This window comes from Alexandromys fortis, unplaced genomic scaffold (genome assembly GCF_014885135.2).
Source record: "Alexandromys fortis isolate MF-2015 unplaced genomic scaffold, M_Fortis_MF-2015_v1.1 scaffold_1, whole genome shotgun sequence".
NCBI lineage: Eukaryota > Metazoa > Chordata > Mammalia > Rodentia > Cricetidae > Alexandromys > Alexandromys fortis.
Genome location: NW_026067927.1, coordinates 26422515 through 26433661, shown reverse-complemented (window position 1 = coordinate 26433661; position 11147 = coordinate 26422515). Strand labels below are relative to the sequence as shown.

Sequence of the window (11147 nt, the reverse complement as noted above, 5' to 3'; positions counted from 1 at the left end):
AAGATTATGGCACCAGAAGCAACACAGTAAGTAGTCACTTCCTGAAGGAGTCAGCTGCAATTTTAAAGTTTTATAATGAATCAGAACGGAACTAAACTTTAAGGCATTACTAAAAGCCATGTCTGTAATGCCAGAACTTATAATCACAGAACACCATGAGTCTGAGGTCATCATGGACTACAGAATGAGATCTTGAATCAAAAGTAAATTTAAAACATAAATGTACACTTAAGGATTTGAAATGGAAGGCATCGTCAGTGGTATCTTATGGAAGAGTGTAGATATATATATATATATATATATAACCAGCAAGGTGATTCAGTGGGTAAAAGCGCTTGTCACTGAAGACCACACACACAACACATGGAAAACTGAGAGAATAAATGTAAAATTAACACACACACACACACACAAAACTCTCAAACTTTTAGTGGTGGGTGCCTACAACTTCAGCACACGGAAGGCAGAAGCAGGAGGATTAAGGGTTCAAGGTCATCTCTTACACAATAAATTAGGCCAGCTTGAGCTACATGAGATTATCAAAAAGAAAAGTTACAAAAAAGCAATGTGATGAAAAGATAAATAAAATTACTTTTTGCTACTAAACTTGTTCTTTTATTGAGACAGTGCCACTCCATAGCCCATGCTACCCTTGAAATCACAACAGTCCTCATGTTTCTGCCTCCCACGGCTGGGATCTCAGTTAATCTCTTATCCAATCTGTACTCCATCATTTCTGACTTGAGACTTGCTCCACGTGTTGTTGAAGAGAACTCAGTGTTTAAGGCAGTGACCTGGAGCCTGGAGGTAGACCTTAGCTCACCACACCACCACCACTACCACCAAAAAGAGGAATGACTTGCAATGCAGCATTTATGAAGAATCCACAAGATCAAGTGTCCAGCCTACATCTAATTTAACATCCTTTTTTTTTCTTTTAGCACTTTTATCACGTCTCTTCCCAAGCATTCAACTTAAAGTAGAACCAACTGTTTTCACAGTCATTTCAAGGTTTACATAAGACTTAATTGTAATTACAAGTATAAGCTCAACTGGAATAACCAGATTTGGGGAACAAACAACTGACACTTGGCAAGCCTTCTGGGTGAAAGCCAAAGGGGACAGAAGCACACCCCACAGCTGCCCACTGGGCAGAAGCTTCAGGTTAATAACCAGAATGTTCTGCACCTACGGGCAAGAAGGCTAGGCTGGTAGGGGTTAGTTAGAACTGACGACCCAACAATGAGAAAACTTGTAGGATTTGAACACTGTACCCAGAATTTTAAATAAAATGACCAAAGCTTAATTCTGAATACTACTATCATGACCAAGACAAAGCAAGAAATTCAAAACATCCCAGTTTAGACTTTACCAAGTGTTTATATACTTGGCTTAATATGATTTTCCCCTCATCCTCTTTCAAGACAAATCCACTGTTAATGGAACAGGCACCAGTCAGAAACTTCAAAAGATGTCATCCTTTTGAAGTCAGTAAGTTTAAATAATCAAGGCACTTACTAAGAAGAGACTCAGCGCCCTAGACAGACCCAGTATCAGGGACAGTTTTAACCATGTCCCAACTATGAGGCAAAATATCAACTAACCATCTAAACTACAAAAGCTGACTATTTGGGCCAGTGGCTACAAATACTCAACTCCAATATTAACCCACAAACAGGTAATAAATAACCCAATAAAGTGAGATGGTTCAGCTCCTCCAAGTTATACCCTGACCGCCACATGTGCAAGCCAGCATCCACATACCCACAAACATGCACATACAAAGTAAGTAAAATAATTTGATTGTGAAGTATCTGTAGATATTAGCCCTTTAAAAAAAAGTAATAAAAACCGGGCGATGGTGGCACACGCCTTTAATCCCAGCACTCGGGAGGCAGAGGCATGCGGATCTCTGCGAGTTCGAGACCAACCTGGTCTACAGAGCTAGTTCCAGGACAGGCTCCAAAGCCACAGAGAAACCCTGTCTCGAAAAACCAAAAAAAAAAAAAAAAAAAAAGTAATAAATCGACCCAAAATATAAGAACCCAATTTTGGCCTTTTGAACAAGAACTATTCATTTTAAATTTAACACACTATCAACCTGACAATATTGCTTCTGTATTGTCTGTCTATAGTGACAGTTTTTAATGATGCTTCTGTTTGGAACTAGGATTGTTTGGTGTCACAGCTTTCCTAGCATATGTAAGACCCTAAGTACCACCTCCAGCGCTGCCAAAAAAAAAAAAAAAAAAATCACCTCCACCCTAGACTCCTTGGTAAAGGGAAGGGTTTTCTTCCCACCACTAGAAACAAAGCAAAGACGATATGAATTGCAATTGAATAACTTCAATCCTTCCCCCATAGCTGTAAAATATCACAGTGATCATTCAACAAAGGAAAAGGAAAAGCAAGCAAGCTGAGTTTTTTTTTTGTTTTTTTTTTTTTGAGACAGGGCCTTGAACTGGCTGTGCCGACTAGGCTGACCTCAAACTAAGAGACAAGCATGGGTCTCTCTGGCTCACCAGGGCTGGGGATTAAAGGTGTGTACCAACCATGTCAGGCAGTCATTACTTTGAACTTTTTAGTGCTAGAGATCAACCCTCCCGGGACTTTAGCCATGCTAAGCAAACACTCCAGCACTGAGCTCAACATCCCTGCCCTGGTATACTGCTTTCTATTGTTTAATTTTACTTTGCAACTATGAACTGTACTAAGACTCAGTTTCTAAACCTAATGAAGCAAGTCCTCTCACTTTCTGGGGTCACAGAGTGGTCTGGGGTGTTTTTGAGGAGTATATTCCCAGCTGCTGGCCTCACACTTGCTATGTAACAGAGAATTACCGTTGACTCCTGATCCTAGTGCTTAAACCTCCTGATTACAGGCACCACCAGGCCCAATGTTTCTGGCAATGGGCAAATGCTAGGAAAACATTCTACCAACTGAGCCATATTGGTGACAGGGGATCTGAAGGACAGTTTTTTATGTAGCTCAGAAGGGCTTATGGACCAAGATAACCTTGAACAGTGCAGGAATTCCAGGCATTTGGAAAACTAGATCCTTAAATCCTGCTAGGTAGGGGGCTGGTAAAATGGCTCCAAAGAGAAAGGTAAATGCCTAAATTCAATGCCAATTAAAGACAAAAAGAATTGAGTCAAAAAAGTTGTCCGGTGACTTCCCATGTGAACGTGTCGTAGCATATGCTATTTTAAATGTTATTAACAGCCTAATGGTACAAAATCTGCTAAAGCCATCCTAAATACCAACCCCGACAATTGGTATTGGAGTACCTGCTCCTATCTGGTATCAAGCTAAGACCAAAAAGCCTGGTTATCATCCTCTACTTCCCCTAAGAATAACCAACTATAAGAATGATGCAAAAGACAGAAAATATGCTGCATGCAACTGTTTTATTGTTCAATGGGGCTCTGGAAGGCAACCTTTCCCAGTTATTTAAGGTATTGTAGTGGGAGTTGTGCCCAATACAATTAAGATAGAATTATATTTCAATTTATGAGGTTCAAGGATGTCATTTAATAAGAAATACAACACTCATTTCTCCAAAGCCTTCCATCTACAATCACACTCTCAAACTCTTTGCTGAGGCAATAAAGTAAATGGGAGGCATCTAAAGCTTTTGAGACCAATTGAAGGAAGCATGCTGCCTTCCACCAGCTTAAGTAATAATGCCACCTTCTATATAAAGCAGCACACTGTTTTACATCTTCCACCCACATAATCTCAATGATTTAGTCAAGTGACAAAAGCAGTTATGACATTTTCCATTTTACAGAAACGTGAAGATTCCCACCATGAACCATTTGTTCTCCTGCTAAGATCCAGTGGATCTTGAGACTCACGAGTCCTGGGCTCTCTGGAGTACAGTCCTTCAGATACAGTAGTGGGCAGATAACAGCACAGCCAAGAGGACAGCCCTTCCCCAAAGACAGTGCAAAGCTTCCGGAAGAGAGCACTAGCTAAGCAGCATCCCCTTCAAAGGTTATGCCCCCTCAACGACGAAGTAACCAAATCCTCACTCGACTCCATCCACACACAAGGTAAAACTCCCCTAAATGCAGTTTCCTTCGTTTTTGTGTTAACATGGGCCTGAGTGGGACTGCCCTAATATGTCACACCATCAAAAAACCCGGAACTGGGGAATGATACTCCAGCGTTAGGAAGGCCCCTCCTGTCTGCTCGCCAGCCCCTAAGTGGTACAAGAACAAAGTTCAAGGGCACTCGGTGAGGGTAAAAGGTTCCCCGAAGCTCACCTGCTGGGACCCAGAAGACCTCAAAGGGAGGTTCGTCGCACCTTCCACAGCCCCTTCCTCCTCCCACGTACCACAGTTCCCACTCAGACCGCTCCTGGAACCTTCCGCCCGACTTTTGACATCACGGAGGAGGGAAGGTTCCACCGGGTCGTCCCTTTGTGACGTCACAATGACAACAGACCTTCGCAGGTCGTGGTGGGGGGCGAGGGGGACCAGAACCACTGGGGACAGAGGGCGGAGAGGGGGCGGGGAGAAGAGGGGGGGAATTGCATAGGCCGCTGGCAAGGGAAGGCCGCGGGGCGGGGAGGGGGCGCGCTGACGTCTTGCCTGCTTAACCTGTTGCTCTCAAGACTGCGCTGGAGCCCGCGGGGCAGGGCGGCGTGGAGACGCCAGAGCCGCTGAGCCGAGCCGAGCCTTGCGCGCGGCGGGGGGCGCCCGAGGCAGCCTCCCCTCCGCAGCACTCACCAGCCTGGCCCGCCCCGAGTCTGCACGCCGCGCCACCCGCGAGCCCCACCCACCCGCCCGGCCAGAGCACAGCCCGGAGTCCGCCCCCTACAGGCGGCCCGCGAGCCCGCCGCCCCGGCCCCGGCACAACCCGCCGCGGGCCCCGCTCACCCTGCCGGCCCGCTGTGGCCGGAGCAGCGGGCCGGAGTACGGTGTGAGCACGGACTCAGCTCCCGCATTGGCTCTGCCTCGCGTGACCACCGCCGGCCACAGCGGCTTGCGTCCGGACGCCGGGACTCGACAGCATTCGCTGGCAACCAGCAACAACAAAAAAGCCTACCCCACAGTGCTCTCCAACTTATCGAGATCCGGGATAGGGTGGAAGGTTCTTGTCCAAGTTCTACCCCATCTCCTTTGTGGCTACATCAGAAACAGACATGTTCTGGGAAGGCGTCCACTCTCCAAGGCAAGGCTCTGCCCATGCAGTTTCTACACACCGAGTTTAAACTAGTCCTTAGCGCTCTACCCAGCCCTCTGCAATGCGGATGTATTTTATTCTTAAATTCCTTATGGAGCAGCTTTGTAAGTTGAGCTTCATTATTTAATCTCGCGTTTCTTTCATAGTTAAGTTTACGTGTCTAGATTAGAATCAGCTCTCCGGAAGAGGAATTCAGGTTTTCCACTAAATATATTTTTTTACAGAGCCACTGTAAAAAAGGTCATCTCCCATTATACACTCCACAAAACAGAAAGGAAAAATACTAACACCAAATTATCGACTTTAGTTATATAAAACTTTCTTATATGCTCGCATTGTTCTTTATGTATCTTCAAGGGCCTTTTTTTCGGGGGGGGGGGGAGGTAAGTTCTTTGCTGTGAAGCATATGCAGCTAACCACCGGATCACTCGAGTGCATATTTGGTTAATCCCCTGGTTCCCCTCTTTGCTCCCTCCCCCCCCCAAAACTTACAACAACAACAAAAAAGCCACTACACAAAACAAAAACAATCCCTATGCCAAGCAAAACGTTCTATACTATGCACAAAACAAATTTAACTACTCCGACCCGATTTCATAAGCCCAGTTAAGGGGAATTATTGGTAGTAACATATGCATTCACTCACACGCATACTTAAAAACATTATCTCGATTTTCCCCTAAAACTAGAAACAATGAACTCTTTTTAAACAAAACCAAAATCAGCCTCATTATTAAAGTCAATACCAATAAATGCAATCCCTATAACATAATTCCCAACTGGCTTACGCTGCAAACTACATAAGCCAAAACGACCACAGATATTAAATGGATGTGCTAGTGCAGGAAGATCGTCATAGTCGAACCCAGGACTGCAACTCAAAGGGCTTCCAACACACATACCTTACACTATTTCCTAAATAACACCAATAGCAGGCTCATTTGTATGCAAAGTGCAATATGGGGCCAAATCCGCCCGAGAATGCAGTTTAGTTCTCTGACCGCAGGCCCCCCCACTCACAGAAGCCCACGCTCCACCAGAATCACTTGCCTTTCATCTAAAACTACACTAATGTTGTGTCATTCGAGGTCAATTTATTCACTTGAGGTATCGCTACACCAGTCTGTTTTCTCAACCAAACTAGGCAGACACGACTTTGCCTGAAAAGCCCTTTCGGAAAAGCAAGAACCAGCCTTATCGGACGCCGCTGAAAACCCTTGAGCGGCAGGATTTATCTATAAACTTGACATTCACAACCATTGCTTAAAACTGCAAGCCAAAGGGTGTGTTGTTAGGAGCACTTACGTATTTCTTCTGAATGATATTCCTCTTGGGTCTTTCCTTGCTCATTCTGAGATCCAAATGCTGATTGCAAAAGGGGACAATTGCTTCATGAATTTAAAGCCGTCAGAAATTTGCAAAAAAATATCCTGGTGGTTTTTATTGTTGGTAGTGGTGGTTGATCTTGTAATCCGACTTTTCTTCCTCTTCCCCCAAAGCCAGATTCGCCTTGAAATAAATCCGAAATTGAGAAGGATAAAAGAAAAAAAATAAAAAGCCAAAGACGAACGAAGCAAACAAGAAAAATTCACTTTAGTAAAACACTCATAATGGAAAATTTCCCCCGAAACACACAACACAGAGACACAAAAAAAAAAGAAAAAAAAAAAACCGACGCCCTTCACGCCCCCCCTTTTTCTTCCAAAAACTACATCAGCGAAACGTGAAGGTCCTTAGTGTCTGATCCGTAGTTACATCTTGGATAAGAAAAAGGAAAGATAAATTTAAAATGTTGGAAGTCACGTTTGTGCTGCAGCAGCAGTGCGAGCAGAAGAGTCAACTCCAGCGGCGGCGGCGGCAGCACCACAGCGGAGGGCTCGCCGAGTCTTTTTTCCAAGCCCCCTAACCAATGAGAGAGAGGCTATCCAGCCCAACTTTAAATGGACTCTGCTTTTATACAAGTTAGGGCTCCTCGGCTAATTCCCCGCCGCTCGCCAGCCGAAAACTCCCACAGCTGAGCCCCCGCACGCCGGTTTACCCTTTGCCCACCAGCCCTAGCCCAGTGCACAGCACTGCCGCAGCCCCGTCGACCAGACCCCGGAGAGGCCTCCGCGAACCCTTCCCGGGACGCCCCTCAGGCGCCTCTCCCACTCCGATCCCAGGCGTGGAATTGAGAGAGGCTCCCTAATTCAATGCATGGCAAGCTCGGTCGCTCCACCTCAACCCCTTCCCCCCCCCCCCCCCTCCCCGCAGTCCGCTCACCCCACGGCCGCCACATGCAAACCCTCGCCACTGCCCTCACGTCTACCTGCAGCCGGGCAGCTGGGAACCAGAGGCCCAGGACGCCCGGCCCGGGGGAGAGCCGCCTATTCCCGGGGCACCTTAGAATAGTCCCCTTGATCTTCTGGAAGTTGTAGTCCCTTGACTACAAAATGGCTATGGCCACGGGAGCTCCGAACTACAATTCCCAGCGTGCTCCGCACCGCCTGTCACTCAAACTCCTTTCCCTGCTCTCGCCCCCTCCCCCTTCGCCGGCCCTGCCAACAAACGCTAGGACGTGTCCCGCGTGCGACACCGCTAGAGGCTGGCTCGGGATTGGCCCGCGGAGCGTGTGGTCCGCGAGCGAGGAACTCCCCACGCCGGCCCGCCCCCCAGTCCCCTCCCCGCAGGCGGCCGGCCAGGCCCCGCGCGCCCCGCCCCCACCCGGGGCGCGAACCGCCTGTGGAATCGAGGAATCGCTCGCGCGCCCGTGCGCGCGCGCGCGCGTACCGCGGGCCCGTGGGCCCACGAGGAGGGCAAGCCGCCAGGCTTCCCCGAGGAAGGCCTCGGAGCGTGGCGGCGCGGGGGGCGGTGTCAGCGAGGGCTTGGAGCGGGTCCTAAGCAAAACTGGGCCACGCACCAAGAGGAATCCTCGGTGCGAACTCGCTGATCGGCGGCGCCGGCTGCTTCTGCCGTGGCAGGCGGCGGTGTCACCTCAGGACAGCGCCTCGCGCCCGCCCGTGTGTGTGTGTGCCGAACGGCGCGCGGCCGGGGTGGTCCGAGGTCACGGCTCACCGCCGGCCCGTGGCCACGCGCGACCCCACGCGCGAGGCGGATGGGGAGTGCGACCTCCGGAGCAGGCACGCGACCCGGTGGTCGCCAGTCCGCGAGCCTCCGCCCGACGCGACACTAGGCCGTCGCGGGTGGCTCCGAGGGGAAGCCCCGACTGTCGGTGAAGACGGTTGAAAGGGTCTTTACCCTCAGGACTAGGGCTGTCCGCCAGTGAGACCGAAATGCCGACGTTCAAAAAATAGGACCGGCGTGAGGAGCCCGAACCACACACACGCAGACCGTAAGGAAGCGTCTCGAACACCAAGTGCCCGAAACCCCAACGGTCCGTGCCCCACAGCCTTACCTGCCCCAGCCCCTGCCCAGGCTCGGCAGTCGCTCAGATCAATGGATCGCAGGCCCTGCTGTCGCTCTCTGGGGCATTCGCACTCGCAGGAACTTTATCAAGTCTCCCGGCAGCTGCGTTAATTTCCTGGTTTTTACTCAAGGTCTTAGAGGTCCTGTTTTTCAAATCCTCCAGGCTAGTGTCAGTCAAACCAAAACGCTGGAGCCTCCCCCGGCCACCTTTCATTCTTCCCCGCCTTCCTTACCGGCTGCTGACAATTTCCCACAGGGCAGCTAATCGTGAGGTCTAGAGAGTGCTAAGAAACAGGTTAACAGCTATGGATTCAAATGGCGCAGTGACCACTTCAGGTAAGCAATGGCTTCCGTGAGCTCAGGTTCCTCATCTACAAGTAAACTCTGACCAAAACTGGTGGAGAGAGTTAAAAGTTAGCAAAAAACCTCTTTTAGAACCAAGCAGGTTAGTGGAATCTTTTCATGAGTTGACATAAGACACATATTAAAAGAAAAAAAATTCTCATTATTTGTCCTTTTTTAAAATAACATTTTCCTAAAATTAATGTTCATTTTACAATCAAAAAGAATTTCCTGTGTGTCCTAAATATTGCACAACTCATTCACTGTTTCCATTTGGTGGGAATGATCCAGTACATCCTGTTTTACAGTTGTTGTGACCACCCAAGTGACTTTATGGTCATCTTGCCACAAGGTGTTTTCCAAAGCCATTCTGACTATTATGGCCCGCATACTAGGGGTGTCTGCTTCTCCACATCGTTATGATTTTAAACAGCTTTGCGTAAATTTAACGTCATATCTGTCAGTCCCCAGGCAATTGTTAAAGAACAAAGTTTCTTGTGGATTCTGTAGACTTTTTGGGTTTCTCAGTCCTGGGCCCATGAACTCTCCTGCCAGACTGCCAAACTCCCAAGTCGTCACAGGCGTGCATGAAAATCCATTCTGTTAGTTGAGGCCTGAGGGGGTTGGAGAAGGGGAATTTGCTCATTTCCATAAGACTTAAATAATACTTGTGTTGTTTTCCTTGAAGAGGAAAATGGATGGTCCTCTGTGGTTGAAGTCTTCCCTGCTGTGGAAGGAACTGTCTCCTGGTGACTTCCTTCCCCAAGATGGAGGCCAGGCCAAATATCACCTTTGCTGCTGCTTTTTCATTTTTAGGCCGGCTAGTCTGCTTTTCTTGTGATGGTTTTTTAACTCCTCTGAGCACTATTTTAGGAGCCTGCGGAGGCTCTCTAAGTACTGGGTTCCTTCGGACTCCATGCTAAGGCTTGTCCTCTCTGAGGACTCGGAGTCCTTTGTAAATTAGCACACAGCTGGGCCTGTCGTGTGAGCCTGTGATCCTCCTTCTCCAGAGGACAATCTGGAGTTAAAGGCCTGCATGGAGTAATCAGACACTGTCCAAAAAAAATAAAAATAAAAGAAATTTTAAAATGGTAAAGTTCACAGAGTCAGTGTCTGAAGTTTCTCTCTGTGTCTCTCTCTTTTTACCAAACTGGAATCTCCCTTGGCTGGCCTGTGTGCCACCAAGCCCAGACATAATTTATTATATTCCCTTCAAAGCCTCAGGAACTTGATAGAATTGAGAAGATGTCATTTTTTAAGATTTCAACCAAACTCTAATGCGCAGCATTTAAGCTATTGACAATTAAACTGCTGTCATCATCTCCAATTCTACTTTTGCAACAGCTATTTTTTACTTTCATATTAACTGTAAGGGTCTGTTCTGTCCCTTTAAGAGACAAGCCAAACGCCCGCCTCCGCTGAGGCAAGCTGATTGATCTTCAGCTTCCAGCCTGAGTCCCTACTGGGTACCAGCTACCTTCAGAGACCTGCTCTCATGGCCTGCTGCCCACTACAGCCACTCAAGGACCTGCAGCATTTTACTTAATCCATTACAGTTTCTCTTGTGTAACAGCCATGACTGTCCTGGAACCTGCTTTGTAGACTATGCCTCCTGAGTGCTTGGATCAAAGGCATGAGCCACCCCAATCCCCACCCTGTCATCCCCCTACCCTCTCCCAGATATGTTTTTTTTAAGGTCATATTCCTGATAGGATCCATGAAGCAGGCACAAACCCAGGGCACCATGGTCCAAGTGACTTGTGTAGGTCAACACCCTATTCTCCAAACTGTGATCTAAGAAACATTCCAGAAAATATTAGTAGATGTAGCTGGAAAGGAAAGGGTTTGTAGAGCCTGCAACGGTAACGAATGTCTTTATTTCCAACTCGCAGTTCAAATTTAGCCAGGTCTTTTACATAGTGAAGGAAAAAAGGAAAGAAAGAGAAAAGAAAAAAATCTGGGGCCTGGGCAAGATGGCTCAGTGCACAAGAGCACTTGCTGTGCGAGCTTAAGTACCTACTGGCATTCCTATGCTCACCCCATATAAAAACAGGAATGGGCCGGGCGGTGGTGGCGCACGCCTTTAATCCCAGCACTCGGGAGGCAGAGGCAGGCGGATCTCTGAGTTCGAGACCAGCCTGGTCTACAAGAGCTAGTTCCAGGACAGGCTCCAAAACCACAGAGAAACCCTGTCTCGAAAAACCAAAAAA

At 48.0% G+C, this 11147-nt stretch overlaps 1 protein-coding gene across 8 annotated transcripts in view; it reads right to left on the bottom strand.

Moving 5' to 3' along the window:
- Window positions 1–11147, bottom strand: part of Jarid2 (jumonji and AT-rich interaction domain containing 2) — a 439139-nt gene that overhangs the window by 180910 nt on the left and 247082 nt on the right. Inside the window, exons 1-2 of one of the 8 annotated variants that reach the window (XM_050143917.1) lie at window positions 8585–8732; window positions 6496–6699 (exon numbers count right to left, since the gene is read on the bottom strand). The exons of 5 other annotated variants lie outside the window; for them this stretch is intronic. In XM_050143917.1, the coding sequence (XP_049999874.1) occupies window positions 6496–6540 (45 nt within the window). In that variant the 5' untranslated portion in view covers window positions 6541–6699; window positions 8585–8732. Of the gene's footprint in view, window positions 1–4268; window positions 4371–6495; window positions 6700–7498; window positions 7655–8584; window positions 8733–11147 lie in introns of those variants that run through there. 2 more of the 8 variants (XM_050143918.1, XM_050143920.1) reach the window with 2 other exon arrangements.